Raw genomic sequence first — 21,528 nt, 5'->3', positions numbered from 1 at the left:
CTTGCTTCCTGAAGGCTTCCTTCCTCAACATCCCGCACGTATACCCCAGGATCGTGCAATAGATCACATACTAGATAACCTTCCATTCTGCACCTGCAAGGCCTGTGACCACAGAAGGGGAGTGGAAGACTGAAAAGGAGCAGATAGACACTGTACTGTGAGTTCAGTGTGTTTCTCAGACTGCTGAGATCTGACTTCCTCGAGACTTCATCCCCTGGCCTGAGGCCTGCATCCCTGAAGAGAGGGGGACGCTTGCAGGTGCTGAGGCCTCTCATCGCACATGTACACACGATGGCTACCCCTGCACGCCTGCCTGCCTTTCCCTGGTGTCAGAAAGACACCAGATTCAGGACAGTGTAGGAGCCCCTTAGAGTGTTCCTGTGCACCATGGCTTTGGGTTCAAGTTCAGGACACCTTGACTCACTCCCTGAGGCACTTCCAAGGCAGCTCACCACACTGTAGCCTGGCTGCGGTCAGGGATGGGAACTGAGGCTCGGGGTGGGAGAAGGGACTGAACACTTCAGGCAGGCAGCAAGCAGCCACTGTAGGCCAGAGCTCCGGCTCAACTGCATCCCAGCAGCCTGTCCAAGATTCACGGGCTCGGCATCCAGGGCCTCAACAACACTGGTGTATAGCTGGGCACTGGTGCACAGCCTCTGAACTGACAGGAGGGCTCTGGCAGTGGCGTCACTAAAACAGCACTCTGGGTTTGCAGGTGGCAGGGGACCCTAGCCTCAGGGAACAAGGCAAGAAAGCATGGGCCTATGAGCAGGCTCAGCCAGGTCAGATGCTGTAGGAAGAAGCTGCCTAGGCTCATGGGATGGCCGCAGCAGAGGGGCCTCCTTCATGCCACACTGCTTCTTCGTGGCTTTCTGTGGCTCTGGGTGTCTCCAGAGGACCCAGACCACAGAAGACACATTCATGGATACCTGAAACCTCAGATCAAATCTGGCATATACTATGTTTTCCTGTTTGTGTTCCAGGCACAAGGTTCAGATGAGCAATAATAATAAAGTGATACAACAGTAATAACACACATACACCGTAGGAATCAAGGGTACTTGCCTAGCATGCACAAAACCCTGGCGTTCTCTGTGGTACCTTAAATAGAGGCCAGCAGACAGACGTAGGGGTTGTTTATTTCTGGAAATTTCCTTTTAATTTTTTTTTCAATGGATATCCTTGGGACAGAAGGTTTGGATTACTGGAGTCTTTGGTCATGGAGTCAAGTACCATGTAGGCTTCAAATTTTGCTACCATTTGTTCTCAGTCAAGGGGTGTCTCAGTGTCATCACTGAGGTGGTACAGCTCCGCTGAAGTGCCTTTCTCGGTGACATTATTTTGTCTTTAAAGCCTCCCTACTACCATTTGTGAGCCATTTTCTGGCTTGAGTGTTAAGCACTGAGCCCCTTTTGCGGTCCCCAGCTCCAGCTCACCAGCTGCTGGTCTTGGCTCCTTGGGGCAGATGAACTTCATTCTATGTTCCCCAGCACCCAACAGACCTCCTGCTGGAGAAGATGGTGATGGGGATGCCCTGCTTCTGTCCCAGAGGAAGGCTAAGCCAGTATGCCTCAAGCACTCAGCAGGGGTGAAAGGACCCTTTGTTCCAAAAGAACATCTGGGTATTCGGTGTTCCAGAGTGCTATCCTAACATTTTTATCAATTACTTTTTAATGAATTTTTGATATCAATACAATTATGTCATTTCCCTTGACTCACAAAATACCTGTTGTCAGTATCTCCAGAGGTTCTGGGGCACTGGACTGCAGCTGCTCTTGGCACCAGTCACCACCTCAGGGTTAGGGTTTCAGTAGGGATTTCCTAAAACTTTCCTACTCTGGGTGAGAGAAAATGATCATTTTCCTTGAGGAGTGTTACCAGGGGCCACTTGGTTTGCCCTGCATAGAAGGCGAGAGTTGTTAACTGTATCTTGCCCTGTGACCCTGGTCTGGAACTCATTGTGTCCTCGGATTTGCTGTGGTCCCCCTGCCTCTGCCTCTTGAGTGCTGAGATCCCAGATGTGAGCCACCATGCCCGCTTCCTTTAAAACATGTATCTGGCTTTTCCCCGGCAGTCTCTTCAGACGGAGGTGCAGAATCTTCGGCCCTAGTGGATGACAACGGTAGTGAGGAAGACTTCAGCTATGAAGAGCTCTGCCAGGCCAACCCTCGGTACCTGCAGCCAGGCGGGGAGCAGCTGGCCATCAATGAGGTACTGGACTCCCACATGTATCAGATAGTTGATTCTCAAGGCTATGGCCATCTGATTAGTTCTTAGCATATCCTGAAGCCTGTGGCTCTGGCTAGCTGGGTTCCTCTCATTATCCAGGGATGTGTCTGTAACCTAGCTTTGCACGTTACTAGCAGTCATCCCCATAAGCACTAAGGTCTTCAGGGCTAGCTTTTCAGCTTTTTAGATGCCATCATCACCTCAGGTGATTCTCACAGCTGATCTCTGAGGTAAATCGAAAACATTTGTCTGCATTTTCACAAACATCCTGGGGTAAGGACGTGAAATTTCTGTGAACCTGGTGTTGTGTGCTTGTGATGAAAGCTGAGGCAGGAGGCTTGAGTTCAAGGCCTGCCTCCCTGGTCAGCTTATGGAGACCCTGCCTTACATAAGGGCAGGATAGTTCAGTCACAGAGTGCTCAAGGCTCTGGGTTCTATCCCCAACACTGCAGAGAAAAAAGTGAAATGATTTGCTAGCAAATGGCAGAGCTAAAATTAACCACGTTTTTCCTATTCCCAGGCAGGCATTGCTGTTTTCCTGCTACACTGCATTAACCCTTCCCCCTTCTGGTAGCTTTAAAAAAAACAAAACAAAACAGTATAGATGGCCTTTCTCTCTTTCCCTTTCAATAACACAGTACTCAGGTGATACTCAGCCCTTCATTGTGTGATGTACTTCCTGTTAGATGGGTTTGTAGAAGTCTTCTGGGCCACACTACAAAAGGCTAAGTAAGCACTGACTAGGTGTAGAACGCATGGTCTGTTTGACTCAGGGGACTTACCATGATGTAATCCCACTGTCAGTCAAGGGGTTTTTGAGACAGTTCTTGCTGTCTGACCCAGACTAGCCTTGGCCTTGTGATCCTCCTGCCTCAAACTCCTACATGCTGGGATTACAGACATGTCACCACATCCAGTCTGCATATGCACCTTTTAAAGTTGATCCGAGTTCCCCTTTAAGAGCAGACCACATACACCTACCTGATACTGTTCACCTCCGTTGACTTCATGCGACCAGTTTTGGTGGACAGCGTGAGTCTCTTCAGACAGAGTGCAATGTGGCAGGTCGCCCTGAGAAAGCACACCAAGCGTGTGTCTGCCCCCACGGCTGGATGCTAAGCATGCTCTCCCGTCTCCCATCCAGCTCATCAGCGATGGCAGCGTGGTCTGTGCAGAAGCACTGTGGGACCATGTGACCATGGACGACCAGGAGCTGGGCTTCAAGGCCGGGGATGTCATCCAGGTCCTGGAAGCCTCTAACAAGGACTGGTGGTGGGGCCGGAACGAAGACAAAGAAGCCTGGTTCCCTGCGAGCTTCGTTAGGGTGAGTGTGGCCCCCTGTGCGTCCCAGGGGTGTGCGTGGCATGGGGACTGCAGCAGAGCCTGAGGCAGATCTCAGTCTTCACTAGGCCCAGTTCTTCTGTCATTGTATTCAACATCACACATAAGCCAGACAGACCTGCAGGAAACGGGTGGTTCCAGTGAGAACCATAGTGAAAGCAGGCAACCTAGGTGGCGTCACTACTGCCCATGGCACCGTGACTTGATAGCTCGGCGCAGAGAGCGGAGCCAGGGAGGTCTTTGTTTCTGCTGCCACTCTCTTCCCTAAGCCACCTGCCTCCTGTGTGTGGCCTGCAGCTTCGAGTCAATCAGGAGGAGCTGCCCGAGGGTTGCAGCAGCTCCCACGGGGAAGAGCAGGATGAGGACACCAGCAAGGCCCGCCACAAGCACCCCGAGAGCCAGCAGCAGATGCGCACCAACGTCATCCAGGAGATCATGAACACCGAGCGAGTGTATATCAAGCACCTCAAGGACATCTGCGAGGTAAGTGCCAGTTAGGGGGGGGCACCTCCTCCAACCCCACGCGTTTCATCAAGGTCTAGGCGGGATGCCCGGTCGTTTCCACACAGAAGAAAATGTGGTCCTCTTTGGTGATGTTGCCGTGATCTTTTTGATGATAATTGGTAGACTATTGTAGCGGGGGAGTCGGGGAGGACAGAGTGTGACTGTGTGGCCATTCCTGGGGTTAGGGACATGGGCCACCACGCCCAGCTGTTATTCAGTAGTCTTATCCTGGTTTCAGAGAACTGCCTATTAGTAGATGCGAGGCTGGCAGGCTGTTTCCTCCAAGCTGGTTGTCAGCTTGTGGATCAGGTGAGCTGTGTCTCTCTGGATGCTGATGTCAGCACTGTTCATTCAGTTGTGATTACTCAGTGTTAGAGACAAGCTTAAGGTAGCTGCTTCACCTGCCACTGCTCACCTCTCATCTGCAAAAGTGTGTGGTGAAAAAAAAGTGTCTTCAGAGTGGCTTTTCAGGAGAGTCACAGCTCCTGCCTAAGCACTGCCATGCCATGGCAACATGAAGCCAGACATGGGCACACATCTATAATCCCGGCAGTGGGTAGGTAGAGACAAGTGGATCCCTGGGACTCTTGTATCAGCCAGCCTAGTCTATTTGGAGAGTTCCAGGCCAGTAGGACTTTGTTTCAAACAAAAAGGATAGTGCCTGAGGAAGGGTACCCAAGGTTGTCGTCTGACCCTCATACAACTATGAATGCATGTGCACCCCACAAACATGCATGTACATACACACAGCACACACAGTGGCAATGTATTTTTAAACTGCCATTTGAAACCCGCTTCTGGAAACTTGAAATCAGCCATATGAAACTTTTCACTTTGCTTTTGTTTTTAAATATTTTATTTTATTTTGGGTTTTTGAGACAGGGTTTCTTTGTGCAGCTTTGGAGCCTGCCCTGGAACTCACTCTGTAGACCGGACTGGACTTGAACTCACAGAGATCTACCTACCTCTGCCTCCTGAGTGCTGGGATTAAAGGCATGTCCCACAACTGCCCAGCATGTTTTTAAAATATTTATGGTGAATTGTAGTTGTATACAAATAATTGTATCTAATTAAAATCCACTCCAACTTGGGAATAGTGCCACACATGTGTCGTCCCAGCACACAGGAATTCATGTCAAGAGGATTGCAGGTTTGAGCCCAGCCTGAGCTGCATAGTGAGATCCTATCCTGAAAATAAAATATTAAAATTCAGCCCAAGACCATGGCATTGGGCCAAAATACAAACAGAAACAACAACAAACTATATTGTTCAAATATCTCTAAACAAATAAACTGTTTGCTTTTGTACTCTGCAGGGTTACATCCGACAGTGTCGTAAGCACACGGGAATGTTCACGGTTGCGCAGCTAGCCACTATTTTTGGAAACATTGAAGACATTTACAAATTCCAAAGAAAGTTTTTGAAAGACCTTGAGAAACAGTACAACAAAGAGGAACCTCACTTAAGTGAAATAGGATCCTGCTTTCTTCAGCACGTACGTCACTGCTCCTCCCTTAATCACATCCGGTCAGACAATAACATAGAGAGGCACCTCCACCGAAAGCACTCCAGAGGTTTCTTCCATTGGCTCGCATACCACCTTTAGATGGACAGGATTTTCCTTCCCCAGAGAGTGACTGATCCAGGTCACATGCTCATGGGCAGATGGTTTCTCTGGTGGTGACATGAGTTATTGATGCTTACTGTTTAGACTGACTATAACTGACAATAAAAGATTCTGGAGTATTTCTTACTTAGAGAATCACCCAAGTAGCGCTAACAGTGGCAGCAATGTCCTCTCACTTCCTGGGAGCTGGACCCAGTGGCTTTCTAGATGTAAGGGACTAGAGCTGGAGGGGGTAGATAGGTCTTCAGTTGCTGAGTGTGGTGGTTCCAGAGGGAAGCAAGCAGGAATGGGTCCCTGGGTACCAGGCATCTTTGAGACACCGAAGACCTGTGTGGCCAGAGCAGCCTAGGCCTGTGGGTGAGGAGCTCAGGCTTTGGAGGTAAGCAAAGGCAGGGCAAGAGTGGGCTGGTGAGTGGCCTCAGTTGCAGGAGAATCTTACTCCTGTCACTGTCAGGTGACAACCCAGAAGCCAAGGAAAAGGGGACTTGCTAAGAAGGGTATTTTCAAGAGAAGTCTGGCAAGGCTGGTTGTGCCAACAAAGAAAGGGCAGTGGCTTCCAGCACCTGTGTCACAGAGTTAGCAGGACACAGGTGGGGAAATCGCACGGGGGCTTGGTGGGAGGCCTGCTGTGTTCAGGCTCAGCCAAGCCTGCTTGGCGTGCTGGCGGAAGCAGGAAGGAAGGAAGGGCAGCTGTGAGCGCATGGCCCCGCAGCTGAAGCTGAAGGCAAGGTGATGGCCAGGGATGTGCAATTGAACCCAGGGACAGGGCTTTTGAAGCCGTGTCCACGCAGTCTTGAGGAACAATGGACCGAGGAAAGAGTGTAGCTCCGAGCCCTGGAGAGCAGGCAGCGTGAGAAGGGCAGCAGTGTGGCCGCACCTCAGAACAAGCAGTCTGCAGGAAGGGAAGTGGGCAGGGCCTTTCACATGGAAGCCAGTGTGCCAGCAGCACATGGTACCTCCAAGGCAGAGCTTGTCAGTGGAAGGAAGGGGACCAGGATGGAGAGCCAGGCCTCGGAGCATTGCTTCTCCCCTCTGCTGGGCCAGCTCAGGCTAGGAGCTGAGTGAGCACAGGTGGCAGGGTCTCTGACCCCTCTACCCACTCTTAACGAGAACCCGGTTATCCACCACCCACAAATGATCTTCCTACTGACCGGCCGTGAAAGCCGCTGCCAAGAGCGGATTGCCCTTGGGGTCTTGGCCTACCCTCCCTCTTCTCGAGGAGTGTCATTAACGGATGGCTCAGAGCCACTGACCGATGAGGCTGCCTTCCCTTCCAGCAAGAGGGCTTTGCCATCTATTCTGAATACTGCAACAACCACCCGGGCGCCTGCGTGGAGCTGTCCAACCTCATGAAGCAGAGCAAGTACCGGCACTTCTTTGAGGCCTGCCGCCTGCTCCAGCAGATGATTGACATCGCCTTAGATGGCTTCCTCCTCACGCCCGTGCAGAAGATCTGTAAATACCCGCTGCAGCTGGCTGAGCTGCTCAAGTACACCACACAGGAGCACAGGTAAGCTGAGGGCCGCCCAGGGGCCATGAGAGTGAACGCCAGCCAGCCTGGTCCTTCTGGAATGGCAGGGACAGGTGGGGGGGGGGGCACTGGTGCTGGTGGCACTGGTGACGGTGGTGGTGTGGTAGCATCGCCACTCTGCCACTTCGCTTCATGGAAGACGTTCTCAGAAGTTTTACTGTGTTTACCACTATAACAAGGTCTGTGAAGAAAAGAACTCTTGAGCTGGTTTTGTGAGTGCCTGGAGGTTTGGTGAAGGTTGGGTTTGTTCTTGTTACTGTTTGATTCAGTTTTGCATTTGGGTTTTTTGAGATGGGCCTTGAAATACAGCCCAAGTTCACCATGGTCCTATCTGTTTCCTGGGTGCTAGGGTTATAGGCAAGCACATCATACCTGACTGCACAGGGATTTTCACTTAGTTATTATTTGGCATAATTTATAAATATTATGTTAATATCTCTTTGTAGTTGCTTAGTGGTAAATCAGTTTTTAATTTTTAAAAGAAATAGACAGATATGACTACAGTCATCCCTTTTATTTTTGGGGGATATGTTTCTAGATACTAGGAGTTCTGAAACTATGGTCAGAACTGCATCTCTACAGGTATATGTATGTATGTGTATAGGTGTGTGTAGACACACACAGTGTTTTTCTGGTGCATACACACCTATAAGAAGATAAAAGCTGGTCATTGTGGTGCATGTAATTCCATCACTTTGGGAAACTGAGGCAGGAGGATTGCCGTCGGTTCAAGGACAACCTGGGTACATAGAGAGTTTTAGGATAACCCGAATTCTGTTTCAAAAAGAAGGCAAGTTTACAAATAAGATACTGTAAGAGATTAACAGTAACTACTAAGATAACAACAGCAGTATGTTGTTGTTGTTGTTGTTATAAATGATAAGCAATTCAACTTACTAATTATTTCTGGAGTTTTCCATTTAATGTTTGTAGACAATGGGTAACTGAAATCCTGTGAAATGAAACTGGATAGAGGAATGTCAGAGGGTATGTTGAATCTGGGTAAGGGTTAGGGAGGGCCTCAACTGGAGAACTTGGAAAGTGGCTCATCTCTGTCCTTGCTGAGCTCCTGGGCCGAGACAGGTTTAAGATTAAGATTAAAAGGTAGAGAAATGGGGTACAGATTTAAAGAATTAGGACCAGAGGAATAAGGAGGAAGTGGTTTATGAAAATGGATAAAAGAGACAGGCACTGTGTAGGATCTTTCTGTCTTGGGTATGGAAATCAGAAGAGCTTAGTGGAGAAAAACAAGGAAGTCAGAGGAACCTCAATTTGTAGAGGCTAAAAAACAAATGAAAGACATCACAGTAGTGACTTGGGGAGAAATAAATAAGGGAACTGAGAAGCGAGGAAAGCCTTCTGGAAACATGGAATGACAACCTCCTGCTTCCCAAGGCTGTGTCTATACCACACACATACTCCATAAGAGGGGCCTTCACTGCTTAAAATGTTCTTAATATTTTACCATGGGGGTGACAAGGGAAGTCAATGCAATATGGAATATAATATATTTATTTACCAGAGAAAGAACTTACACACAAGCTGGGGGGTCAGAAGCGTGGCAGGCTTCCAAAAACAGAGCTTCCTTTTCCTTCACTTTCTTTTATCTTCACCTGTGCTAATGTCCTTATCTCTGCCCTTATGGGCATGAAGAGTTTTGTGGGATCACCCCTACAATACCCCTTTTACAGGACTCATTATATAGCCCAGGCTAGCCTCAATACCCCTTTTAGTCTAAATAGAATATTTAAATTTGATACAAAACTCAAACATATACAACATATATACTTATCTCCTGAACTAAACACATCTATCCCATCTAAATCCTAAACTTATCTGAAAGGGGTACCCAAGTCTGAACACCTCTTCCAATCCCAACCCTAAAATAATTGAAAACTAACACTGACAGGTGTAAACTATCCTACAATATCAACAATATCAATAGTAGGGAGAGGGGGCGTGGCATTCTCAAATTTACTTCCTGTTGAAATGGGACGATGACAATCTCATGGGAACCTGTGGGAAGAAAATGTTAGTGTAACAAGAGTCTTAAGTAGGTTAATTAGTCTCTGTTTGGCAGGAGATGCTTGATTGAAGTTCTTGACTGAATTTCTAATTTTGATTGAAGCTCTTATCTGAAGCTCTGGTCAGGTTGTAAAAGATGCACTGTATCAGTTCCTTGTTCTGGAGTTGTGTCGAGTGATATAGTCCCAAAACGGTTTCAGGATGTTGCTTGTCAGGTGGAGTTGATGATGTGGGATCTCATTTTCTTTCCAAAGTGGGCAGGGGGCCACCAGGTTGCCTAAGGAGGGGGCATGAAGAGTTTTGTGAGCTCACCCCTACATGGGGGTGTGACCTACATGCCACATCACACATGTGGAGGTCAAAGGGCAACTTTGTGAAGTCAGTCCTCCCTTGCCTCTTTACTGGTTCCAGGCACTGAACTCAAGTCACAGGCTTGCATAGCAAAGACCTCCACTCACTGAACCGTCTCTTGGCTACCCAACTTTTCTCTTTGGAAGACATGTGTTTCCAATGAGCATTTGCACAGTTTGATTTTTTTTCAGATTTATTTCTGTAGACAGAAGTTTCTGTTATGCCAGGTCCTTCAGTTGTTCAGTCCCAAATAAACACAGAGAGGCTTATATTAATTATAAACTGTTTGGCTGATGGCTCGAGCTTCTTAATTGGCTAGCTCTCTCTTATTAACCCATTGCTATTAATCGGTGTATCTCCACATGGTCTTGGATTACCAATGATGCCCGAGCCTCTTGCTTTCTTGGCAGCTGCCTGGTGTCTCTCTGGCAACTCACTCTCTGTGTTCTTCTTCCCAGAATTCTCTTAGTCCGTTAGCCCCACCTATCCTTCTTACTGGCTACATCCTGCCAGTCCATTAGCTAAAACAGCTTTATTCATCAACCAATAAGAGAAGTATATATTCAAATCACACAGAAGGACATCTCTCATCAATATTTCACCTATCGTTTATTTATTTTATTATTTTGAGGCAAGGTACTATTAAGGTGATCCTGGCTGATTTTGAACTTGCAGAAATCCTCCTGCCTATATCCCTAAGTGCTAGAATCATAGGCATGCACTATCACACTTGTTCCAATTTGTGTGTGTGTGTGTGTGCACGCACGCACACACACGTGTGCATGCATGTTTCAGGACAGGACTCATTATGTAGCCCAGGCTAACCTCAAACTCTTGATCCTCCTGTCCTAGCATCTCACATGCTGGCATGACAAGCACACACCACCATAACCAGCTTTGAAAAATGTTCAAAATAGAATGACATCGGGACTCTTTCTTTTTCTATTAAAGTAAAACAAGGGCAGGGGTGGGGTAGATTTTTAGAAAAAAGAAGCAACAACAAGACCCACTAGATTCTGCTGCTTTTGGGGGGCTTCTAGCAAAAACATCATTCCTTTTCTTTGGGAGGGGGCTCCCACATCTTGGGCAGTCCCACATCTTGGGCAGTCCCACATCGTGTTTGTTTTCTATCCTGCTCTGCCTCGAGAATAGGCCTCTGCAGGCAGGCCCAGCCTTGTGGACAATCCTTCCAACTTCTCAGTTCTTCCGTGTCTGATCCACAGCTTCTGTTCTCAAGCTGTTCAGGAGGATTCTAACAGGCCTGCCAGGGTCCCAGCTGTAACATCACATGAGCTCAGGTGGTCCAGCCTGGAAACCACACTACTGGTTTACACATCCCCAAATTACTTCTGCTGAGCAAAACCTGAATGTAGTGCTTTCTTACAGTGGGCTTGGTGATTTTAGGGTTTTCAGAACTTGACAGTCGCAGGGGCATGGGTTGGGGGGCCATCATACCTTGTTGTTCATGGCCTCTCATGTCCTTTCATAAACAAGTAGAAGATGAGACTTGATGCAGATAATTACTCTCAAAACGGCTAGTGGTTTTTAAGCAGCTCTATGTAGCAGAACTAGTTATGTTGAAATCAGAGCAGAAATAAAGACAGTTTCTGTACTAATGAAAATTAGTTGCTATGACTAACACTTGGTTTCTGTGGCATTTACTTTCATTCATGGTGATTTCTGGGAAATGAATGACAACGTTCTTATTCCAAAAGAATTGTGAATCGTGTTCTCTCAGCTCACTTAACCTGTGCAGACTGTGGTCTATTCATTGGGAACAATGGCTCTTACTCAATGCCTTGTCTAGACTATTAGCATACGGATCAGGGACAGAGCACAGTATTTTGTCCGTCCTCATTTGAGAGTTGCATGTCTTGCAGTTAAAATGAGCTCTTCCCATTTTGCAGCGATTACAGCAATATAAAGGCAGCTTATGAGGCCATGAAGAATGTGGCCTGCTTGATCAATGAACGCAAGCGCAAGCTGGAGAGCATTGACAAGATTGCCCGCTGGCAGGTGTCCATCGTAGGCTGGGAGGTGAGTGGTCCTCACACATGCACAGTGTGGCTCACAGCTCCTGCACCGTGGACCTAGTGATAGCATTCCATATTCTGTATGTTCTGGCTTTGATGGTATATGTACTGATCACAGTCTGTGCCCTTGAGGGACTTTGATGAGTCTAAACGTCAATTACCTTATTTTTCTACAGTGCCTACAAAGAAATAAAGTCTGAGTAGGTGAGATAGCTCAGAGGGTAAAGGTGCCAAGCCTAAAAACATGAGTTTAATCCCCAAGGCCCACATGGTAAACGGAGACCCAAACCCTGCAAGTTGTCCTTCAGCCTCTACATAGGCACTGTGACATACCTATGCCCATACACATATCCTGTGTACACATGACAGAGAGAGATAGAATAAAGATGATTAAGTAGCTTTTGGGGAGTTTTTGCTTGTTTGTTTGAGACAGGGTTTCTCTGTGTAACCCTGGCCATCCTCAGATTCACAGAGATCCACCTGCCTCTGCCTCTCTAGTGCTGTGATTGAAGGTGTGCACCAGTACCACCCAGATTAAAAATGATTTTTAAAAGTCATTAATATATTTCTTAGCATCCAATCCCCCTGTTAAGGAGAACCAGCTCCACCAAAGCAAGGGCACAGTTCCCACCCAGTCATCAAAGAATACCCCCAAAGGAGCATGGGGACTCAATTCATGGTGACATATTTGAATCTGTATGATCTAAGCAGATTATCTTTTACCATCTTTAAATTAAGGAAGAAAATATTACTTTCTAGGCTACATGATCATTATGTAATAGTACAAATAACCCTGCCTGATAGATCCCATAGTAATGGCCCAATGGGTATATTTACCCTTATTTATGCATGTGTATGCACAAAGGCATGCACACACACGGTATGCATTTCCCCTACTGTATTCACCACTAGTTACATTTATGAACTCAGTGAATACTCTCAATGATCCTTAGAAGTGGGCACCTACTTAACCCAATGAATGAGGGAAAGGCACTGAAGAGTATAAGTACCTTGTCCAAGGCCACATAGCTAGAGAGTGACAGAGCTGGCGTCCAATCCAGGAATCCAGCAGGCTGTGTGTCTGTGCCGGGGCCACAGATTGCTGCTGAACGAGCTAAGGTTCACCTCCACCTACCAGCTGGTCAGAACTGGCTTTCACGGACAGAGAACGGGTAGGGTGAGAGGGTAAGGACAGCTGAAGAGAAACACTCTTTCTCGGGAGCCTGAACATACCCCTGACATTGCTGGCTGATCCCTGGTTTTTTAAGTGAAGAACCTGGGGCATAGAATTGCTCTAGGAAAGGAAATAGAATAAATACTTTGGAGTCAATCACTTTTGCCTCCAGGACATGCTGTGCGTTATTAGGATTAAAGGGAAATGAAAAGTTTAAATGAAGGCAGGAGGACGCATTAAAATTTGTTAGGGTGATGTTGGCATCCATCCACTCTAGGTATTACTAAGGGGAGTTTTCCTTTCCATCCTTAGATTCTAACATTTAGAATGTTGTGTTCTAACATTAGAAATAACCAAACATTAGATCGTTTCATCAGAATTTACGAATTTCTTACTGGCAGCCTAGCTACTCCAGGGAGTGGGTATACACCTGAATCAGCAGCCATAAGAGTCAGTCATACCACGCCCCTGTGCAATGAAACCTCTGCTTCTCCCTTATTCTGACGAAGCCAGGCTTTATTAGCTCCCACTGCAAATGTTGTCTGGATTCCATTACTGTAGCATGTTTATTTACATCAGGAAGACACTTCAAGTAACGGAAATAGGAAACAAAGAGGTATTTCAGGACAAGGGACCCAGGAAGTCAGGATCTGAATGGCTTTTGAGGCCCTCCCTGCCTGTGTGCAGGGCAGCAATGCCTGGTCTTAGGGAACTGGATTATTACAGAAGGACTATATCAGAGGCACCTTCCGTGTCTCTACTACTGGAAACAATTTGGCTGAGAAAACTCACAGTGTAACTGTGTTCTCATAGGGCCTGGACATTCTAGACCGAAGCTCCGAGTTGATTCATTCGGGGGAACTGACCAGAATCACCAGGCAGGGCAAGAGCCAGCAGCGGGTCTTCTTCCTGTTCGACCACCAGCTGGTGTCCTGCAAGAAGGACCTGCTGCGCAGGGACATGCTGTACTACAAGGGCCGCATGGACATGGACGAGGTGGAGCTTGTGGATGTGGAGGACGGGCGGGACAGAGACTGGAACCTCAGCATGCGGAATGCCTTCAAGCTGGTCAGCAGAACCACAGATGAGGTGCATCTGTTCTGCGCCAGAAAGCAAGAAGACAAGGCCAGGTGGCTGCAGGCCTACGCAGACGAGAGGCAGCGGGTACAGGAGGACCAGCAGATGGGTGAGTTCCCTCAGCCTACTCCACCACGGGCCTCCTCTACCAAAGAGCCTAATCCATGAACCGGGCTGCAGGCGTGTGCTGTGGGGGAGCAATAGCACAGATGGCCCCTAACCCCCTAGGGGGTGCTCCTTACTTTTATTTATACTTTATAGATGGCCCCTAACCCCCTAGGGTGTGGTCATTACCTTTATTCACTTTGCAGGATGGTCCAGCTTCATGTGGTCCCAGGGACTGACCATTAGGGTTGTGGCACACACATACCCTTCATGCAACCAGTAGAGAACACATCAGATGTGTTATTTTCTTCACTTATTTATTCATGCTGTATATGGGCATGTGTGTGGTGGATTTGTTCCTGGAGGGGTGATGCATGTGGAGGTCAGAAGAGGACATCTAGTGACCTGCTGTGTCACTCTCTGCCTCACTCACTCGCAATGGGTCTTACTAAACCTGAGGCTAGGCTGGCCGTCAGCAAGACCCAGCAGTCCCCCTCCTTGTCTCAATTCCCCACAGTGTTGGCATTGTAGGAGCAACATGAGTACACCAGTTTTTTGCATGAGCACTGGGGACTTGAACTTAGGACTTTATATTTGTACAGAATGCACTCTTCATGCACTTCTGAGCCCAGAAATGCCAGCTAATTGTCAAGGCCTCCCCTTTATTGGCACTGTTGTAAAACACTCTAAGTTAGCCTGGGTCAGTTCAGACTCCGTTCCTCCCATGCTTTCCCCCATCTGTGGCATCCTTAGAACCTGTACCGCATACCAGAGTAAGCTCGTGCTTCTGATACTCAGTAATGTACTTGTACTGTGGTCCCCAAATCAATGTGGAAAATTCTATACCTTGACATCATGTGAGGGACCCAGTTAAAATGCAGATGCCACAAAAGTACAGTTTGGAATCACTTTCGGGCTGTGTATAAGGTATCTGTAAAACACAACTGAATCCTATGTCATCAGCAAGCGTATATGAAAACACTAGAAAATCTAAAGTGTGTCATTTCTGGTCCCACACATTTCAGATAAGGGGAACTTAATCTGTACTTTGGTGTGTCATCCCAACTTCTGGAGTTTTCATTGCATGATCTTGTGAGAAGAAAGTTGCCGTGGGGCATTAACCATCACAGCTCACACAGTGTCTATGCCCACACTCCAGAGCCACCCACACAGACTGGGATTGTGAGCACACCCTGTCCAATGTGAGCTGTGGTGCCCAGAGACCAGGGGTGCGCAGGGATAAGACAGGTGAAAAATGGCTATGTTGCCCAGATATCAAGGATCATGTATTTGGCCATGTATTGCCCCACTGCTACAGAGCCCAAGGGGCTTTAAGGGTGGTCCCTATGTCTCCTGTATCAAGCCACCAGCTTCAGACTTGGCCATAGATTCTGCTGTTGGAAATAGACAGTATCAGGATCCTGTGTTGAGAACACTGAGAAATCTATCAGGCTATCTTGCCATTAAAAGTAAGAACTTCTTCAGAGGCTTCCAGAGCTCAGACAAATGTGAGGGCACGCAGTTCCCAGCCTCACAGGTGGGATCTTCTACTCTGTACGGCTGTCCTTTAGACTCAAGAAAACCGGAACCCCAGTAGCTGATTGACCACTGATGGACAGACTCTGTCGCAATAAAGCTTGTCACGAAATCCTTCTGAGAAGTGTGTGGGTAGTTACTAAAACGAGATGATGGAAGCCCCTGGGTCGGAATGCTTGTGCTGCTTCCCCTGGGGGTTCCAGCTGATCACCAGCATCCAAAACACTTTCAGCTCTCTTCTTCAGCTTGTATGAGGCCTTTGCTGTGTGGGCTCCTGTAGCTGGGCCCTCAGGCTCTGTCTGGAGCAAGACACCAGTCTCTGTGTGGGAATGGGGTGGGAAGGAGACCCTGACGTAAGACCAGAAACAGAGCCACCCAAGGTAGAGAGTGCATCCAAGACAGAGACAAGGGTCACCTTGAGCTGCAGAGGTGGAGCATGGCATGGCTCCTCCCCTCTGGCCTCTCACCTTGGAAGGAGCAGTCACCCCAGCCCCAGCTGCTGCTCCCCTGCTATTGTTGTCTTTCTGTCCTCTTTCCTGGTCCAGCTCACTTTTAGCTAGTTGTCCCACCAAGGGTCTGTGTCTCATGACAATAGCACCCGGGATCAGAGGTCATCGTGAGGCCCCTGGTGATACTCTGGCACCCATGCTTTTCCTCACTTCTCAGGCGTCTTTGCTCTAGTAGAGAGCACCTCAGCTAGTGTATGTGGTATGCAGTTTGTCTTGAAAACGTCTTCCCGGGTTCTGAGTATAGACCACTTCTGTTTCCAAACCCAGGAATGGAAATCTCAGAAAATCAAAAGAAGCTCGCCATGTTGAATGCTCAGAAGGCCGGACACGGTAAATCTAAAGGTAAGATTGGCGAAAGCCTCATCTCCTTCCTGTGAACCTCGTGATGACATGGAGACAGTGGCCACAAAGGACCTTTCCCAGCCCTGGGTGGAGTGGAAAAGCCAGGAACACTCAAGGAACAGACCCCCACTGGCAGGGGGCAGAGTCTATTTCAGGTCTGGATGCAAGTGAATCTCCAATAACGAAGCGCTGGCCAGCTATAGGCAACTGTGTACCAGGCTTTTCTTTCTGAGAAGCAACCTTCTCAGATCATGCCACAGACTTATTAGTTATGAATGCTTGGCCCAGCTCTTTTAAGTTAACCTGTTTCTCTTTATCTACCTTTTGCCTTGGGGCTGTTTACTTTCCTTCCTTCTGTATGTATACTTACTTTCACCGCTTCTCGAGTCTGGCTAGCTGACAGCTGCCTGGCTGGGCCTGGGTGTCTCCCTCTTTTTCTTCCTCATTCTCTCTTTTCTTCTACTTCTTTGAGCCTAGATTTCTCCTCCTCTTTATTCCTTCTCTCTCTGCCTAGATATTCACTGGGCCTGGGGTCTCCCTCATTCTCTTCTACTTCTGTCTTCAAGCCTAAATCTCTCTCTCTCTCTCTCTCTCTCTCTCTCTCTCTCTCTCCCTCTTCTTCCCTCCCACCTCCCTCCCACCCCTTCACTCCTCTCTAGCTATTGGCCATTCAGCTCTTTAGTTTAGACCAATCAGGTGCCTTAAGCAGGTAAAGTGAAACAAATGCAACACATCTTTACATAGTTAAACAAATGCAGCATTTGTAACACACCATTACACAGTTGCAGTAACAGTCTGCAGCATAAACAAATGGAACACACCGTTACACAGTTATAGTAGTAGTCCGTAGCATAAACAAATGGAAGACATCTTTGCCTAGTTAAAGTCATATTCCACAGCACGGCTGCATCACATTCTAGTGAGGGGTGGTCTCAGCATCCAGTGCATCAGTGGGTGAGAAGACACTGGGCTGCTTCTAGAGTGCTTCCCTACACAGAAGCATTCCTGGCCAGGGCACATCGGGGTCCTGGTGCTCACACTCAGTGTCTCCCCAGGGCAGATGGTGCCAATGAAGGTGACCTCGTTTGTTCTCATGACACTCTGGTACTGTGACTCCCATTTTAGAGAGTCGGGACCTAAGGCACAGAGAAATCAGAGAATCTCCCTCCAAATACTCATGGTTAGTAAGTGTGGAGTAGCATTTGGGCCAGGGGAATGCTGGCTCCAGGGCTTGGTCTGAGCATGTCACTACTTCCCATGTACACCAGGAGCCCAGTTCCAAGTCTTCACTGACCTCCCTCGTGGTGCGAAGTGACCTACTTCATCCCCTGGGCTTCCTTCCTGTGAGGTTCTGGGTAGGCATCATGACGTAACCCTTGCTGGCCCCATACGGGGTATCTGAAAGTCTTATTTCTTAGATGTCCTTCTGATGTCTGTGAATCAGCTAAGTATTTCGAGTCCCAGTGTGGCTTTTAAGTGATTACTGTCTTTCCTTCCTGAATTAGGCTACGGCAGCTGCCCTGCGGCCCCACCCCACCAGAGCCTGCCGCCCATTCACCAGCGCCACATCACGGTGCCTACCAGCATCCCTCAGCAGCAAGTCTTTGCCTTGGCTGAGCCCAAGAGGAAGCCATCACTCTTCTGGCACACCTTCCACAAACTCACCCCCTTCAGGAAATGAGCCTTCCCCAGCGTGTGCCCCTGAGCACTGTGGGGAGGAAGGCCAGTTTGTCTCTTCGGTGTGGTGTCCAGGGATGCTCAGTGCTGAACACTTCTTTTGGGAATCAATGACGAGGAGAAGGAATGGGACTCATCTTTGATCTTGAGAGGCTCCAGTGCCCCTGTGGAAAGGAGGAGGCCATGAAGCACTGCTCTGTCCCACACTGGAAGCCAAGTGCACTCTCAGGTGGCCAGGATGTAGGGACCAGGACCCTGCTGACCCAATGATGGTTTGCCACTGATGGTCACACTCCTGCTGCTATTCCAGACAGGGCCAAGAGCCTTTCAGGCCCCCGGGGGGCAACTACATTAAAGATGGCTTCTGTGTTTGTTCTTAAGGAACTCATTGACAGAGATTGGTAGGATGTTGGCAGTCATAGGCCTGGGAGAGACAATGAAGGATCTAGAACTGCTGGGCAGGTGCCCACAGTTTCCCAAGGTGTAGCAGGTGCCAAGCGAGAGTGTAAGTTCCATCTTGGAAGGTTCCTTACTCACAAGCCAGGGAGAGACAGGAGGCACCTATCACCCTGGCAACATGGGACATGTAGCATCCTCAAAGCAGTGCTGCTTTCCTGACCAGAGCGAAGGGCACTGCCCACTCATTTGTCTGCTCATCGCTTCCAGCAGGCGTCATGTCTTGCTCACCCATCACAACCTGAGAAGCGTCCATTAACAGAAAGAGTGGCCATGTGAAGACTCTTTCCGGCTTCATAACATGGTAACATGCACCTGCCCGTCTTCAGCAGCTGTTTGCAGTCTCTTCACTGATGAGATGAGGGAGACACAGACATTCCACAGAGAAAGCAAAGGGACAAGACATCCTGCTTCCCTGGGGGTGTGCAGACACCTCTGTCACATGACCCTGAAACAGCAGTGCATGGCTGTGCCAGCTGGAGATTGGTTTTGACTACTTCTTAGCTCAGAGAGAGCTGTCTTTTACAGAAGGCCACATGGGCTGACACCTGCAGAGAGTACGCGCCCTTTGTTGACATTGTGGAGTTTGATGAGAATGTCTTTAACTAGATCTAAGGAAGACTGCTTCTATATTTGAATCTACACAGCAGGAGGGGGTCCTGCTGTGCAGCTCGTGGGTTCTTTTGGGTTCTTGTACGCTGTACCTGCACAGTTCTACTCTCTCATCAGCCCTTGCTTAAGAACAAACAAGTCTGCAGTGTTAGAGATGAAGGTATCGGTCTATCAGCACAGTTCCTCCACTCTGTCCCCATGTGTAGAGCTATGCCTGAAGCAAGTGACCTCTCAGCAAATAACCTTGACCCTGGACCTGGGATCAGCTGCAGCACTGCTGGGGATTGTGGTCAGCGGCCCCACGGCTGTTTCTGTGTGTCATGAAGTTGTTCAGTGCATGGGACTGTTCATGGTGTACAAGTCTGTGTGTGTGTGTGTGTGTGTGTGTGTGTGTGTGTGATACAGAGAGAGAGAGAATCTTTAAATACATGCCTCAATTTAGCTGCATTTATATAACTGACAGGTTGTTTTCAGTTTTTACTAATAGAATGCAATGATATATTTTGGAAATTATACTTAGTGTGCTTTCTCTGCTACATTGTGTATGTACAACAGTTTCAAAATTGTGTTGTTAATATGAAAATTGTTTTAAGGAAGTGAAGAGAGTCTTCCGGTCCTGTTCATATTCACTGAGGATTCAACTTGAGTCTCACTGCAGAATTCGTTTGCTGTTACAACTAATGACAGTGAAGAAGTAATACATTAAGTTTGTGACCAGTCCTAATGTAGTTCCCAGCTGCCCTGATTTCCGGTTCCCACCTACCTCCACAGACTTCCTAACAACCCCAAACATCAGGATGTGTTTGTATTGAGTCAAGTTCAAGACCTGGGCTGGCCCCAGGCAATTTTATACAGTGTGAGAAGTGTTTGATCAAATGTCTGTCCCATTGAATCTTACTTGGGATTTCTGGGTGATTTTGAAAACTAATGTGTTTTTAAAAGCTTATATATAATAGCCTTTGACTTTGTAAAAATCTGTATGTCTATATAAATTTTATTATCAAATGCCTGAGTTCTACAAAAAGTCGAAGACCTTGAGTATTATGTTCAGTTGTCCAAACCTCCTTCTTGATTTAAGGCATGCGCTCTACTTTGAAAGGAGAAAAAGAGAAGCAACAAAGAGTCTCTTGCCCGAATGGTGTCTGATGCTCACGAACAACATTCCCTCCCTCTCCCTCAGTGGGTCAAAAGAGATTGGCGATTTAAATTTCAATGATTTCACTTGCTCTGTCTTTAGCAGTCCAGGATTTGCCAGCTCTGTTGAAGGCCTCCCTGGTTTAGATTATATCTCTATGTATAACCACCATGTGGTAGGTTAAAGGTGTGGTCATAAATAATACTTGAAAGTCTAGAGAAAGAAGGAACATTCCAGACTCTGTCCCAAAAAGGTAAAAGAGAGTGGCAGACAGCTAGCTAGTCGGGTCTCTCAAGAGATGCCACCCCTTAGATGTGTCATCTGTTGTGATTTTCATTTCTGCGTGGTAGCTCTGCTTCTGCAGGTGAGAACTGTCACCACTATGGAATGTATTTCTAAATTCTGTGCCTTTTAATAGCCAAGCCATTCGAGACTGACTTCATATCCTGCACTGCTGTTCTTACACACAGAGCAAAAACGTATTTAATTTGAAACTTGGTTCACAGTGTAAGTGTTTTGTAAGCACCAGCGATCCAGCATCATGTGCATGTGGAGATCTGTACCTGGATATTTCTTAGGACAGGTCAGTCCTGTTTCCAAACACAGCTTCCTGGAACCAGGGCATGGCTTCCACATTGTGGCTTCATCACGGATAGGAAAAGCAGAAGTGTCCATCAGGCCAGTGCCAAGAAGTGAGTCAATGTGTTTAAGCAGCTCAAAGCCAGAATGCTGGATAGAGGGTACCCACAAATCGCTTCTTCTGAGGAGGTGTGGAAAGGGGAGTTTGAAAGACTTAGGACAAAATAGAAAATTCTAGCTAGTCTTAGGGAGAAAATCAGCTTATATAATAATGTGTGTAAATTTGCTTAGCCATCCCACGTATTGCCTTTATATTCTCCTAGGCATTGCCATTTATATTTAGAAAATACTTGAGCTGCTTCTGTAATTTAATAGTTGGTCCCTTTCTTTGTGTACATATTGGTGCCCACTGTGCGTGACTTGCTAACCGAGCTTCTTGGCTATGCTGTTGGTGATAACTAACCCACATCGGGGTGCTTCATCTGTGTAAAAGTCAAGTGCTACTGCCCCTAAGATGACGAGTCGGCCTTGACCCTGAAATAGGACCCGTGTACAAGTGCATTTTTACTAAATGAAGGGTTTTTTGTTGTTGTTGTTTTAAAAAAAAATAGTTATTGATTTCTTGTAAATGCTGTGAATCTCTATTTGTCATTTTGTATCTGTATATTAAAATAATTTGCCACA

The 21,528-nt window shown here is 47.5% G+C and overlaps 1 protein-coding gene across 6 annotated transcripts in view; it reads left to right on the top strand.

Annotated features, from left to right (window-relative positions):
• The window catches only part of Spata13 (spermatogenesis associated 13), a 128,590-nt gene extending 107,062 nt beyond the window's left edge, over positions 1 to 21,528 (top strand). For all 6 annotated transcript variants that reach the window (XM_040740585.1, XM_040740583.1, XM_040740584.1 and 3 more), the window contains 9 exons: positions 2,075 to 2,211; positions 3,374 to 3,553; positions 3,868 to 4,053; positions 5,391 to 5,570; positions 6,980 to 7,212; positions 11,517 to 11,646; positions 13,630 to 14,002; positions 16,311 to 16,385; positions 17,891 to 21,528. In XM_040740585.1, the coding sequence (XP_040596519.1) occupies positions 2,075 to 2,211; positions 3,374 to 3,553; positions 3,868 to 4,053; positions 5,391 to 5,570; positions 6,980 to 7,212; positions 11,517 to 11,646; positions 13,630 to 14,002; positions 16,311 to 16,385; positions 17,891 to 18,066 (1,670 nt within the window). In that variant the 3' untranslated portion in view covers positions 18,067 to 21,528. The remainder of the gene's footprint in view (positions 1 to 2,074; positions 2,212 to 3,373; positions 3,554 to 3,867; positions 4,054 to 5,390; positions 5,571 to 6,979; positions 7,213 to 11,516; positions 11,647 to 13,629; positions 14,003 to 16,310; positions 16,386 to 17,890) is intronic.

The sequence above is a fragment of the Mesocricetus auratus genome, unplaced genomic scaffold, assembly GCF_017639785.1.
Source record: "Mesocricetus auratus isolate SY011 unplaced genomic scaffold, BCM_Maur_2.0 Super-Scaffold_100707, whole genome shotgun sequence".
Classification (NCBI taxonomy): domain Eukaryota; kingdom Metazoa; phylum Chordata; class Mammalia; order Rodentia; family Cricetidae; genus Mesocricetus; species Mesocricetus auratus.
This window is presented reverse-complemented; position numbering and strand designations above follow the sequence as displayed.